The 16,152-nt window shown below is 34.9% G+C and overlaps 1 protein-coding gene across 2 annotated transcripts in view; it reads left to right on the forward strand.

Annotated features, from left to right (window-relative positions):
• The window catches only part of lrguk (leucine-rich repeats and guanylate kinase domain containing), a 122,652-nt gene that overhangs the window by 59,281 nt on the left and 47,219 nt on the right, over positions 1-16,152 (forward strand). For both annotated transcript variants that reach the window (XM_039761364.1, XM_039761365.1), the window contains exons 10-11: positions 465-571; positions 3,426-3,545. In XM_039761364.1, the coding sequence (XP_039617298.1) occupies positions 465-571; positions 3,426-3,545 (227 nt within the window). The remainder of the gene's footprint in view (positions 1-464; positions 572-3,425; positions 3,546-16,152) is intronic.

The raw sequence follows: 16,152 nt of genomic DNA on the forward strand, positions 1-16,152 counted from the left end.
TACTTTGTTCATTATGTAAAATATGCCATCTGATAATTTCAGCCTGGCACCATACCTTTCTTCATGCATATTAAATTGGAGGTCTCATTACCATTTTTCTGCATGAATCAAGCTTTATTAATTGATAATCATTTGGCTTTATTCAGTATATGACCCAGTTCTTATTTATTTCATTGCTTTGACTGCTAGAAAGCTATTTTTAATTAATGAAGGATTGGGTTGCAGTTTTAGTATTTTGAATTTGGCAGTCCTGATATGTCCCAAGAGGGAACTGAAACATCTTGCAGAATAAAATGTCAGGTGAATGCATAACAGGAATGATTCCTAGATGATATTTGAAAAGATTAATTATGTATTGAGTACATTTCTTGTTTACTGTGTAAGCCTTATGATCTTCCTCTGTATGTTTACTCCACAAATAATTATTATCTCTCAGAATATTTATCTTCTTCACAACATTTCAGGTTGCAGCAGTGAATAAAAACGCCCCCCCTCCTGAAGTAATTGCTGCCCGAGATCACATGACCCATGTGGTGTATAATGTCATGCAGCCACAGGTTATCTATGACAGGTAATTGTGAAGTCTACTTTGCTACACGTAGTTTCTAACTGTAGGTGGCAGCCAGGTACTACTGTTTAAGTCCAGGTCTACTGAAAGAATTTCCTGTTTTATGACTTTGACCCTTTTCTGAGTGTGATTTATTATTTAAAAAAATCTCTTGATCTTTTTAAAGGTAGAATTTTATGTCTAGGTTTGTTTGTGACTTACATGCCTCATACTCTATAGTTTAAGAAGAGCTTCTATCAACAGATAAATCTGGAGTAACAGGGCAAAAAAGTCATATACATAAAAGGAGAATGTACAAACTGGTAACCAAGCTGGAAATCAAATATGGTTAGCTGAAACTGTGCAGTAGTGGCAGTAACAACCACTCCACGTACTGTTCCTTGCATCTTCAAAAGCAAGGGACAGTAAGGTGAAGAAAAGCCTTCAAGTTTAAAAAAAAATATATCTATTATGGCTTACCTATATGAACACCCCCATGTTTCCTGTATGGCCTTTAATCATGCACATCAGACCTGGCCTTTACTTTTATCTGCTATGCTCCATACTGATCTCTTGGAGAATTTCTTTTGGAGCACCTCGACCCTGTGCTTAGACAAAGCCTCCTTTTTTCCACAAAGTGAATTTTACCCTGCTTTAGATTGGTAAAACATATCTAGTTTTAGTTGGTTTTGCTGTTTCTATTGTATTCTCTATACATGGTGTTTATTTTTTCCCAAATCTCCCATGCTTTGTTTCTGCAACTTGAAAATGAGATGTTCTTTTCTTTCATTTTATGTACTGATGTTTTGATTCTTGATGTACTCTACTGTTTTTCAAATGAATACAATATTGTATTTATACATGGTTCATCCATGTGTAGTACTTAGGCATTTGTGAACAAATGCTGTTAAATTAGAATGCTTTCAAAAATAATGTAATGAATAGTTTTTATTAATCAATAAACTTCCTGGAATGTGCAATAACCAGAAAAATAATCATAATAAAATCAACATTTTCTGTGTGTACCCTTTGCTTTAAAACCAGCAGCAATTCTCTTAGGTACGCTTGCATCTACTTTCTGAAGGTATTCACATGGGAAGTTGTTCCAATACCCTTGGAGAACTTGTCCACTACAGATTTTAGCTGTCTTACTTGCTTCTATCTCTGGAAGTAATCTCAGACTGGCCTGATAACGACTCTGGGGACCATTGGGTAAGGGTTGGGGTATCATGCCATATGTTTGTAGGTTTCCCTGTTCCTCTTTTTGCTACAGATATTTTTTTTTTATTATTTTGGCTGTGTGTTACTGTTGTGCAGAATGAAGTTGGGACTAATCAGACACCTCAGTGATGGTATTGCATGATAGATAAGAATCTGCCTGTACTTCTCAGCAGTGGAGGTCCATCAAACTTAATCATATTAGTAGTTCCGTTTGTAGAAATGCAGCCCCAAACTTGAAGGAAACCTCCATCATGCAGTTCTTCGTCAGACAAACTGCCTTCTGTTATAGCCAAACATTTTCAATTTTGACTCATCAGTCCAAAGTATTTGCTGCCATCTTTCTACAGCCCAGTCCACTTTATTTCCACTTCAGAGGATTCTCTTTTTGATCACAACTCTTCCATCAAGACCAATTCTGAAAAGACTTCCTGATTTTGAAAGGAAGTAAGAATGACGTACTTGTTATTCGCTGCACTCAGTTTCCGTGGCACTCACTGTGTTTCCTGTCCTCAGTCTTGCCCCTGTGTTTGTGCTTCTTTAGAACAGCTTGGGCAACACATTTTGTTTGTTTTATTTGTTCAAAATTTACACATTACAAAAGAAGCTTTATAACATGATTGTCAAACATATGGTTCACTGTAACATAACAAGACTTAAAAAGTCTGTTCAATCACAACTACAGCTGATGCCATATATCACAGATAAAAGTAAGATTTTTAATCATAAACCTCACTGAAAGTCCTACCCACACTTAGAACAGAGAGCTAATTAGAAATAAAAAAGGCCCTTTGTGTTATGTAACATCTTTTTTTTTTTAATGGGAGTTTCATAGAGACACAGGCAGGCACTCAGCTGACTTATTTTAGAGCAACATTAATGACGTCTTCCCAAATTCTGAACAAGCTCTTCTCAGTTCCACAAATAGAAATTAGATTTTTTTCTAGTTTTAGATAATGTAAATTGAGTTATGGAGAGTGCATTACAATTCTTCCAGTGGAGCATAGGTAGTAGAGTACAATTATTATTATAATAGTAATTTCTGAAGGAACTTAAAATCAGGAAAGTCAAAGAAGAAAAAATAATAATTTAAAGTATTTGAATGGAAGTACAGAACAAAATTAGAATATTAAATACATTTTAGACAAGAGTGGAAATAATGAAATCAAAACAGATAAAGGTGCAAAGAGCTAAGAAATGTTAAGTGTTGTGTGTCTCCTAGATATACAACAAGAGAACAACTGAATTAATAGAACAAATCACAGTAGAGCAGAACATGTGTAAAGACTGCAGTAAGTACTGTTGTGACCAAACTTGAGATTAGCCAATCCATATTACATGACACGCCACCACACACTTTGTTGCTAATGCATGTCTCCAAAAGCTCATTAGTATGAAAAAGTAAATTTTTAAATCAAGAATCTGACTTTTCTCACCTGGTGTAACTGTATAGGATGGCTTGGTGGAAAGCAAAGAGTTAAAAATTTTCAAGTCATTGTCTACTTTGGCCATAACATAAAAGTAGAAATAAGACAATGGTTGTTATGGTAACTGAAAATTACTTTTCTAGTAATGACAAAGAATTAAGCAATGCTTGGATTTTTTGATTGATATTATTATTACTGTAAAAGTATAATGAAAAATACTTTGTTCTCTACAGCACTTTGCCAAGTCTAGATGCACCCTACCCTATGTTGGTTCTGACGGGCCCTCAAGCATGTGGAAAGCGAGAGCTGGCTCACAAACTATGCAGAGAATTCAGTGATTTCTTTGCATACGGGTAAGTCAAAGCATCAGGTTTTAGAACAGCAAAAGCTGTGTTAAATTCCCTGTTGTTACTCTAGAAATAAATATACAGTAAATACACATTCTAAAAATGTTTTGTTTAAAGCAGATTTGTTAATATCTACTAAAAGTCTTATTGTTTTGTTGAATACTCTATAATATATGACATTATTTCATCACAGAAAAATATACTTTTTAATTTAAAAAATCACCAAATGCCATCCAGTCCACCAAGCTAGATTTAAAAAATATTTTTTTACTTTTTTGTTATAATATAGGGTTTCACGGGCTATTTATTTCTTATTATATTTTATAGATGTGTGATTATGTTGAGTTTACATGAAAAATAAAAACAAAAAAAACAAGCTGTAGCACAGGCATTTAAATTAGTCCATGTATCATTATCACCATCATTTATGGTCTGTTTCTCTTAGAAAAGATCTAGTAATATTGAATGCCAGGCATCTCAATTAATAGTCAGTACACTGGTTCTCAACCTGTTGGGCGGGCCCCCCTAGGGGGGCACGAAGTAACAAAAAGGGGGACGCGAAGATGTGAAAAAAAGAAAACAATAATCAAAAATATGAAAAAATACATCTGTTGAAACCAAAACACATTAACTTAAACTACATTCTGATACTAGATAAATAAATATAGAGTTAGATAAATATTGATAAAAGTTAAGTACGTATAATAAAATATGCATCTACATTTCAAAAAAATGTTAAGGGGCGCGATTAAAACTGTTCTGAAAACTCGGGTCACAAATACTTAAAGGTTTGAAAACGCTGATTTAGTATTTTTAACATTGTCTGTATGTTCAAATGTACACCATATACTATAGACTAGGAAAACAGGTTCAGGAACTGTTGCTCTTTACAGCAACCCTGGATATGTTTTTAAAATTGTATATTCTGGAATCCTGAAGAAAGAATATGTATTTTTCTACACCTTTACTCTTAGCAGATGTTGCTTTGTTGGGGGGCAGAATAGCTACTGAATTTATCTGAAACAGTTTTTGTCTTTTTTTAGTATAAATATGTAAATTGTAATCTGGCTGCAATCTCTTTGCACTTCATCTTCACCCAAGTGTGCCTTACTATATACTGTACAGTATGAAAACTTGAAGGATCTTGTCATCTTGCAGTTATGGCACTGACTTAAAAGCCTTATTGCCTCCAGTCAATGTTCCAAATAGACTGAGTGCCATGGAAACACCAATACCAGTTAGTTATAAACTGCATTAATAAATGGGGATAAAGAGTTTAATGCAGAAGTGTAATCTACAGTACAACTGAGATGTCCACCTGCAACTGAACATTACCAGGATTAAAGGGATGGTGGTGGATGTCTGGTTGTACCAGGGATGTCCCTGAGATTAGTCAACATTAGTGAGGAGTATGTTAAGGTGGTGCTGTCCAATAAATACCTGGGATCCACCTGAACAGTACAATGTATCAAGTGGACAAAAAGGGTCAGAGCAGGTTATTCTTTTTTGAGAAGACTCACGTTCTTCAGTGTGTGTGGGAAAGTTGCTGTGGGATGTTCTACCAATCCATAGTCTCCATTGTATTGATCTAGGTCATGGTCTGGAGTATGAGTAATGCTTGTTCACCTGCATGTCAGAAAGACGAGCTGCATTAAAGGATTGACCTTAGACTCATTAGAGACTTTGGCAAAGAAAAAGAAAGATAGAAAAATAAGGGGCCATCATGACTAATGCTACCCTCTCTCACATTGTCTTGGAGCCACTAGGGTTTTTTTGCTTGCATCCATCATAATCTCTAATGCCTCTTCCTATTGTACCAGTCCTAACTTTAGACTGTTATAACAGACACAATATTGTCATGTAGTCAGTATTTCTTTAGGGACACCATACATTTAATTTATATTAGGCAATTGGTGTGAATATGCTCATGTTTTACTATTGTATATTGCTTTTCCAATTGTTTTGTAGTATTTTGCATTGTTTCTACTGTTTAGAGTATATGTTACTGCTGAAGCACTGAGTATCACCTCGGGGATCAATAAAATATATCTGTCTATCTATCTGTGGCATTTTGTTGCTCTAAAGTAAATGAATGTGACTTGTTTCGAAATAATAAACTTCACAGCCATCAAAAACAAGCTAAAACAAGTACTGGCATAGTGTAAAATGTGTGCCAACCCCCATAAAAATGGAAGCTGGACACCACCCTGATGAAAGCATTAATTTCAAACCTACTTGTCTTTCTGCCAAAGTCAGAAACTATTCCAATGAATGTTTTTTAGAGACATGATTAATTTGAATCAGGTCTTTAAATGGCCATTTTTTTTACAATTTGGAAGGGTGCTGGTGTGGGGTTTACATAATAATAATCAAACAATTTCAGACTCTAGTGTTTTTATTTACTTCTTTCTATTCAACTATTGCATGTTGGTATTTCTGCCTAGGCACAAATAGACTTGTGGTCATCCGCATAGGAAGAGACGTTTAGCTTGCCAGATTGCTAGATTCATGACATTTGTAGCATTTTTCTACCTCCCTCTCTTTCTCTGATGATTTAAACATAAATGTTATCTTTAGCAATGTTTGACAACAGCTTCTTGTGCCTACTGCTTTGCGAGCAAATTTTTGAACACCAATTAAATATTTTATTTTTCTTATCATGATGAAAGTCTTTGTTGTATACTAATAACTTATGTAGGTTTAAGTGTGGAATATCATTTATTATTTTTACATTTTCAGCTGAACTGCACAGAAAGATTTGTCTTGTTTTTTACTTTTAAAGTAATCCATCAAGTGAAGTGGCTACCAACTCTTTACACTTGCTACCAGTTATTAAGAACTATTGTTATTCAAAAGTCTTTCTGCCTTACAATAATATTACTGCTTCCACCTGTCTGTTACCTGTTACATCATGTAATGTGACACACCAGCAACAACAACAATATTTATTTCTATAGCATTTTTTCATACAAGACATGTACCTCTTGAGGACTCAGACAGCATGTCTATCATATATAAAAACATTTTAAAGTCCCTTCCTTTCAAAGATCCCAGAGTACAATGGGGAAAGGATCTCTTACTCAACATCTCAGAAAAGGAGTGGAAGGCAGCCTTGTACATGATTCCTTCTAGATCCATATTAGCAAAACATACAATTATTCAACTTAAAATATTTATCGAGCACAACTATCTTGTTTAAAATTGTCCAAAATGTTTTTGATGCAAGATCTAACCAGTGAACGTTGCAATCGAGCTCCAGCCTCATTGGGCCATATATTTTGGGCGTGTACCAAATTAACATCATTCTGGACCAAAATCTTTAAATGCCTTTAAGACAACCTTGGTGTCACAATCACTCCTAACCCATTAACTGCTGTGCTTGCTGTACTCCCAGATGGGCTTTAAGTGGAGAAAGACAAGCAAACTGTAATTGCCTTTACTTCACTACTAGCAGGTAGACTTATCTTGCTCATCTGGAAGAATCCTAACTCACCTATACTAAGTCATTGGGTAACTGATGCTATATACTACTTGAAATTGGAAAAAATCAAATTCTTACTTAGAGGATCTTTACAAAAGTTTTTTTTAAAACCTGGCAGGATCTAATCAATAACATTTTAGAATAAGATTTTTTATTGGGGAAAAGGACTCTCTTCCCTCTTTTCTAATCTTAAAGTTTTACTCTGACTGTTGGCCTTTCTCTGTTTCTCTTGGGTTGGGGTTGAATTGAATTCAGTTTTTTTAAGTTTGACTTCTTGTACGGAATGTTGCATGCTTTTAATAAATTCAATAAAATAAAAAATGTACCTCAAATGACTTTACAAGATGTTAAAGAGAAAAATGAATAAATAAATAATAAATCTAAAATTAAATAAGAATATACAAGCAATACTCATTTACATAATACAGTTAAATAAGTAACAGAGTCCTTAATTATGGATTAAATTGCTTATTTTATTATTTTAGTCTTTAAAAATGATAATGATACGTCTGATGTTATGGTCAGATGGACAGGAAGGACATATACATTATATATATTTTGGTTAAATTTGTGGAGGTCTGATGAGGTAGCTGTTTGAGCCTGAAGGCACCTCAAGGGGGTTGCAGGGGTGTTCCCTACACTAATGTAAATAACTAGTAACTAGTTGTAAATTGCCACACAGTAGTTCATATTATTGGCAGATAAATGCAGCAATGAGATGACTCAGTAAAAACTTTATATTACTGTGTAGTCTTGTAGGTACAATAAAAAGTGTAATTAGCGTTGTTTAAAAAAAGTAATGTGTAAGTAGGTGTGCGTGCTAATGTGATCTGCAATGGACTAGCAGAGGTTCCATCCTTGGCTTCTGCCTTATAATACTCAGTATTACCAAGGTAGGCTCAGTCCACCAGTGATCCTGTATTGGAGTAAGCATATTTAGAAACAGAATGAATAAATAAAGGACAGCTCAGCTCAAGTAATATGTCTAGGCAAAACCAGCCTAAATCAACAGATGGATGTTTCTTAATCATCTTTCTTCACTGCTTCATCTTTTGTCATTTATGTGGAATGTGCATACCCCAATTTTTGAACAGATTTGCAGTTTTTCATTTGAAGTAAATAGATCCTTTCAGTTAATGTCACATAAATTTTCAGATCTGCAACACTATAATATTACTGACTACAGGCTGGGGTTCGGTTTCCATGACTTTCTTTGACAATTAATAGGCACACCCTTATGCATGCTTGGAATGCCACTAGTGAAGGGGAAAGTAAATTTATTTTTATTTGTCATTTAGATTTCAGTATGAAATCCTTAGGTTTGGAGCTAAAGACTTTTTTTGGCTTTTTATACAATATATAGATCATGTAATATCAAACTGTATTATGTTAGGCATGAGATAACATTCTGAATGTCAAAATATGACTGTATGGCACAATGTACTCTTAACATAAAAATATATAACTGAAATGCTTTTGATTTTCAAATGACAGCATATATCAAGTGGAATGTGAGAGCACACTATTTAATGCTGCTTCATCTTAGTCCAAGGGAAATAGTTTCTGGATTTTTTGATTTCTGGCTCATTTACTCCTTAGATTTTACACATTCTTCTTATGTCTGTGTGAGTTTTGCTTAGGGTACATGGTTCTCTCGCACATTATAAAGACAGGAAAGTTAGGTTGATTATAACACTTAATCAGGTCATTTTTGGGCAAACATCCTAGCTAGATTAGAGTCTTGCCTCAAGCCATTTACTGCCGTGTTAGGTTCTGGCTCCCTGTAACACTGAAATGGAAAAGAAGATCAGAAAATGGACGGATTGATGGAAAATATCTAATAAAAAGAATAGTTTAATATACTGTTATAGAAAAAAGAAAAACAATACTTATTATTGGAATTCAAATTTTAACAATCATTTCTGAAATAGTGATATCAATTGAGAATAATAGGAAAATAATACAAAAACAATAGAAAATCACTATCAGCATTAACAATTATAGCATTAACCTTTTCCAATCAACACTGTATATATCCTCTAGCCAATGAGCTTTAGAATCTGCACTTGTCAGATGTTATCCCATTCCGGCAGAAAAGCCTGACAAAGATGTCGGATGTTGGCATGCAGAGTGTCACATCTTCAAATGTTGTGATCCAAGACATTTTAAAGGTTATCTATAACTATAATTCCTTGGGACAGTTGTGACCAGAGTAGCTATGTGTGGCCTGACATTCTGTTCCATCAGCTGGAAGTAAGAGCTCTCAAAATTATATTTTTAGAAATGTAATAATGGTGTAAGATACAGTGCAGTTTTCCTGGATTTCCCATTTAAATCAAAGGCAGGAGTCCAGATATACAGTCATGTGAAAAAGTAAGAACACCCCATGTTTGAACAGGCAAACAGTAGATCTTCATGCAAATAGTGTCTACAGATAAAGGTGAAATTGCCGTTTCAATCATTTATTCAAGAAAAATAACAATAGATGTAATAGTTTACTGTGGAAAAAGTAAGTACATCCTTGGCCTCAGAAGCTGATATTGCCTGCTTTAGTAGAAATAACTTCTTGTAAGTGTTTTGCATAACTGCCCTCCAGTCTAACATCAGTGAAATATTTGATCATGACTCCATGCGAAATTCTTTTAAGTTGCATGATGTTTGTGGGTTTTGTTGCTTGTACTGCTTATTTCAAATCACCCCACACAATTTGAATTAGATTCACATCAGGACTTTGGCTAGGCTAGTCCATAGCCATCCATTCCTTGGTTTGAGTTACTAGTTTGCTTTCAATCATTATCATGTTAAAAAGTCCATTTCTGTTTCAGCTTCAACCTTTGGACAGATGGCTTCACATTCTCCTCAAATCGTAACATTTTCACCACAGTGCTTCACAATTAATATGAGGATCTTCTCCTGACATTCTGTCTTTGGTTTGTGCTAAACATGCCTACTGTTACTGTTCCCAAACAACCCTATCTTTGATTCATCTTTTCAGAGCACATTGTCCCAGAATGTCTAATTTCTTTTTGGACAGCAAAGGTTTTTTCGTGGAACACCTCACATACACATCAAATTTGTGTATTCTCTTTCTGAGAGTTTCTCTTTGGTTACACTTGGACATTTACTTGCAGATCTTGCAATGAAATTCTGGGGTTCGTGAAGACTTCTTTTAGTATCAAAAGGTCAGCTCTTGGGATGATTTTGCTGGGCCAGCCTGTCCTGAACAAATTAGCATTCTTTTGAAATCTGTGCCACTTTTTGATGATTTCCCTTACAATGTAGTGTTGATTTCAAATAATTTGACTCTTTAAATCCCTTGCGAGATTCTTAGGCATCCACAGCCTTTGTTTTCAGGGCCTTAGAGAGCTTGTTTGATCTTGGCCTGGTGACACATCAAACATCAGTAGCAAAGAGAACACCAGAGCCAAGTTATCTGTGGTTTAAAACAGACAGGTTCCACCTGCATACGTCCTAAGGAGGTTCTAATCATTGGCGCCTGATCTGGAACATCTAATTCTAATTTTATGGGTTTTAAGCAGTGATGAGTTTGGTTGGGTATACTTACTTTTCCATGTCTTAAATCAACTTATTTGTTAACTTTGAGTATGAGAATGAATACATCATGTCAATTTTATGTGTCATTTGTTCAACTATATCACCTTTATCTAGAAGCACTGTTTACATGAAAATCTAATGTTTGTTTTTAAAGGATTTAGATTTTTTTTTTTGTATGCAGAATTAACCATTACCAAAGTCCTTCTACAGTAAGCAATATTTGTACGTCATGCCAGAACTTAACAATAATTTAAACATGAATACACCAATAGATAAATAAGTATAAAATGTGCATTCTGGCCTTTACACAACTTGTCACTCTGATTGTTACCACCTTCCTGTGTTGTATACCATTTGAAATCTCTTTGTCATATTTTTTCTTCTGTCCCCCTGATCATACAACACAAAAAAACAATCACAAACAAATTAAACCAGTCCTTTGATTATGCAAACAATTCATTTCCTTTTTTTCATTGTTCAACAGTAATTGTTAATGGACAGATATTGCTAGGTTCCATTTATGTCAATTATTCTGGAACTACTTTGTCTTCCTCTGTGTTTAAAGAAATCTTTGTCTTTATGTGTATGCATTATGTAATTAGTAATTTGTACAGTCTGTGACTGCATTTTACTTGAGAACTTGTTACAGCGCGCTGAGCCTGCACTCAGTGAAGAGAACTGTGCAAAAATTAACTGAATTGAATTGTTAATTTAAAAAGAATGGCAAGTAAATATGGATGTGTTATTATAAGAATGATATAATCAATTCCATCTAAATGAAAAGGTTTTAGTACAGTCTTACCCCAATGAGTAATATGGCTAACTTGCGTTGCCTTATTTCTCAATAATAAAAGAGCACAACTTTTCCCTTAACAATCCTGGCTGTCCTTATCTCTTTCTGTGTTTTTATACACCTTAATAGTTTACTATGCACTTGCAATCTGTTTTTTGCATTGGACTTTATCACATATCCTTTGGTACTTTCAATCTGCTTTCTAACTCCTCTTTCTCAGTATAATATTACTGTTGCTTTTGCTGGTGTTCTTTCCTCCTTCTCATTAAGGCTTTTTGCAAATCACTCGGCTTTAGACACGTTACTTTCCAAATTAGCTACAAAATGCAGTCATCAAGCGCCAAAAGTGTAAGCAAATTTGAGCTACGAATGAACCAAATAAACATTCATAATTACAACTAAGGAAATATACTGAAAAATTATGCAACACTATTACACACTTTCTTATTTTTTTAGTTAAACTTTTGGGATATGGTATATTTAGTTCTTTGTAAGCAGTAATGTATTGCAATTTGGATACCATTTTGTATGAGGGGGAGTCAAGCCAAAGTTAGAAAATGGTGTTTATTAGAAAATGGAACAAACCTTAACAAAACTGATCATGTCATTTCTCAATGTAGTCTCCACCCTTCTCACCTGCCTGGAAGTGTCTGGATTCCAGCAGAATAAAAGGTTTTGTCTTGTCCTCACAAACCACTCGGGCACTGAGTTATTGTTGAACACTACATACTGAGGGGTACTACAGTCACTAGTTAAGTTACTGTGACTTGCTGGAAAACCAACGTGAAGCCTGCTATTCGATCCAAGCAGCAGGGACTACTGTCTCATGGAGTCCTTTTGCTGCAAGACAATGCCAGTATACACACTGCTAAGAACACCAAGACTTGTGTGGAGAAACTGAAGTTTGAGGTACTGCCACATCCACCTTATACCCCAGATTTGGCACCATGTAATTTCCACATTTTTGGGCTGCTAAGAAAATATTTGGGTGGTCGTCGAATCAAGACAGATGATGACGTGAAGAAAGTGGTGCACGAGTGATTACGAGGACATGACAAAACCTTTTATTCTGCTGGAATCCAGACACTTCCAGGCAAGTGGCGCAAGTGCATTGAGAAGGGTGGAGACTACATTGAGAAATGACATGATCAGTTTTGTTAAGGTTTGTTCCATTTTCAAATAAATACTATTTTCTAGCTTTAGCTTGACTTCCCCTCGTATAATCTACTTTTTAAATGGTGAAGTGTGTATGTCTGTTGTATGCATATGTGAAAGAGAAGAGAGAAAGCTTGAATAAAAAAAGCTTGAGAGTGACATGACAGAATGTAAGAAGAAAGAAGGAAAAGAGAAGAGGAGAATATCTAACAGCTTTTTTCTAGATACCTTTCCACACTACTTTTTAATGGTTGATTTCTAAGTCTGAATACTAGTAGTAAAGTTAAATTGAATTGTGCAGAAGATGTATGGTTTATTAGGGTACAACTTATAGCCCATATATATTAGAAAAAATTCTCTAGACCGCAAGCCACAGGGCTACAATATGCATGAAAAAACCCTGGAAAGGAAAGGGAGGCAGTCCTTTACAGGGCTCTCACATACATATAACCACTCAAAGCCAATTCAAAATCACCAATCAGTCTAACGTAAATGTTTTTGTAAATGTCAGACTAAAATCCTTGCAGACATTGAGAGAATGTGTAAACTCCACATCAACAATGACTAAGCACAGAATTTAGGTGACTTAGTTCAACAGTAATTTTAATGGAATTATGTTGTTAGGTTCCGTTTATGTTAAGCAGTTTGGAACTTTTTTCTTGCATGTTTAAAAAATCAGCGTCTTTTATGTGTACTCATTATGTAATTAGTATTTTGTAAATTTTGCAATTGCATTTACTTGTGAACTTGTTACTGAGCTCTGAACCTGCACTCAGTGAAGAGTGCTGTACAAAAATAAACTAAAAATTGTAAAAGTGAAACTGATTTGCTCCTAAGACAGTGGACCCATGATGCAGCTGCAACACATTATACCACCACTTTTTGTACTATGCATTTCTTATATCTCCATAGATAATGTAGCTCATACAATTCAGAGCCCAAACATTTTTATGGAAATACCAGAAAGCAGACAGGAAATTTAGACCAATGGCATGTATCTGTACTCTTTTCTCTGGCATATTTCTGCCTCCATTTTTTATTTATTTTATGTACTGTATGTTTTATGCATATATATATATATGTCTACGCATAGAAGTATGTGTGTCTGTCCGTCCCGGAAGTGAGAGATAGAGTCGGGGTAAGGACTGCACCAACAAGGATACACAAGCGAGTCCAGCATGTCTGCAAAGCGAAACCTCCAAAGATAGAGTCACTTGCTTAGCGGCTAATACAGAAGCAAGGCCAGCACATTGGCAAAATGGTATCCCTTTTAATTTCCCACCTGCCAATAATACATAAGCGAGGCAAGCATGCTGGCAAAAGGAAATCTCTAAAGAAAGACAAAGTCGCTTAGTCGCTAATGCACAAATGATGCAAGCATGTCGGCAACACGAAACCTCCTAGGATGCCCAGAGAAGTTCCTTTCAATTACCTGACATCTCTACATTTCAATTTTTTCTCTGACTGTTTCCATCATTTCGAGGACCCAGTGCTTTTTACAGCATGGTCTTACACAGCTAGAAATATATATTCTACTTTCCTCTAGATACTTTCCTTAGTATTTCTTCTATATATTAGACAGTTGTCACTGTTCCAAAATAATCTCTTGCAGCTAAATGAAAGATGCGTTTCCTTCTGCATACAGAATGTGCATTGCTCATTTTGCCAGACTTCTGTGCACTTGGAAGTTCGCAAGTGTTTAATATACTTACATTTCTGCTAACATGAGGCATCTTGGTGTGACTCAGAGGTCCTCTTTTATCGTATATGACAAGATAGATAAGGGGTCTGGGGTGGTGCAATATCCAGAGAAGATGGGAAAGTCATCTATAGCAAAGCATAATCTAAAGTACAGCAAGAAGCGACACATACAGCCAGTTGTAAGCAAGATTACCTATGTAAAGTGAAAAATATTACTTTGCTTTGTTTAGTGCAATTGATTTCTGTTTCAGGGAAAGTTATCTATTTTTTTATGAACTGTTGGGAGCCATTGTGCCAAGGATTTGGTGGAGTACTCACAAACATGGCCTTCTACATATGTCATGTTAATGATTCCCTAAAGTTTCCAAGCCACATGGAGACTGTTTATTTTGCTGCTCATACAAATTTTCTCTCTGTACTGTATATCTGATGTAGCCATTTATCTACCAACTATTTCATAATGGCACACAAAATCTGTACCTGAATGAATAGGGCATTTTATTGCATGATGAAAAGCCAATCCACAAACCTAAAGAAACTTACATAATAAATACCTGGTTTATTATAAATTAGGTGTAGATTTTGTCTTTTTAATAATTATTTTCTAATAAATCACCTTCTGATGGAAAAGCTAAACAAAGTCATTACAATAGTATGATCTGTTGGCCAAAATACACATTTGAGTGTCTTGGGTTAGGTTAGGCTTCAGTGTATTTTCACCTTATGTGTTTTCATTTGTTTGCACCTTGTTTTAGGTTTTTACTATTCCTCTCCAAAAATGACCCTTTTCTTTCTGTGTTTAGCATTCTATGTGCTGATGTGTTAAATGCAGCCACCCATCTTATACTGCACAGTATATTTATTAGATGTTGTAGTACTGAAATATATCTACACTGTACTTTTGTTAGCTTTATCACTTCAGGTATGAATGTAGCATTGAATATTACATTTACATTTTACATTCATTTAGACAATGCTTTTTTCTAAAGTGGTAGTTTAAGTGACTTGCTCAGGTTCTCACAGTGAACTAATGGTGGGAATTGAACCAGCGGTCTATTAGTTTAAAGTCCATTGCACCTGATAAAGTGGTATGGCAGCAGAAACTACTTAATCATGTGTATGAAAGCATTACAGTACATATTTTTGTGCAGAATAATTTTGTTACGTTATTAAGAAACAAGAGACCTTATAGGGGGCTATCTCGCCTTTCGAGAATGCAATGCAATAGATGTAGAAAGTTTGGATAATTATGGAAAATGATGAATATCTGGAAAAGTAACTGAAATATAGAGACAAAAAATCATTATATATTTTGAATTAAAAGAGAACACCCTTGTGTTTGTTCATATGTTTTAATTTCTCAGAAGGAGAAGGCAACATCAATAATATTGGCTAGCATATTTAGACAGAAATGACACAGGCCAATGGCTATACTAAATCATAAATCAAGAGTAAAATGAAAGGGAAAGGTTCCAAACAGCAGGTGCAAAACATGCATACTATAAAGTGCCAACAATAAGAGAAAGACACAAGAAGAATGCTCATGGAATAATGCATTAGTTTATGAAATGTATTTTCTCAGAGCTGCTATTTATATGATTGTTGCAGTTCAGAGAGTTGGTTCATGAGCAGAAGATAATGTCATTTAAAATTATTCAGCTGAGTGATATATTGTCTATATTTCTAGTACTTCTCCTTATTCAGTCAATGAGCCATACAACAACAGCAGGGAACTTTTCTCAAAGCATACAATAAGATACATTTTAAAAGTTTTGCATTGTCTTTTCTTTTTTGTTTGAATCTAACTCAGCATCTCTGTTTTCTTTGTGCTGACCTTCTAATTGACTGTAATTACAAGTGCACAGTAATTTCATAGCTTGTTTGCAGTACTGGCAAATAAAGTTTTCCCACTTAACTTTTCTGAATCA

Source organism: Polypterus senegalus, chromosome 8 (genome assembly GCF_016835505.1).
Source record: "Polypterus senegalus isolate Bchr_013 chromosome 8, ASM1683550v1, whole genome shotgun sequence".
In the NCBI taxonomy this organism is placed as follows: domain Eukaryota; kingdom Metazoa; phylum Chordata; class Cladistia; order Polypteriformes; family Polypteridae; genus Polypterus; species Polypterus senegalus.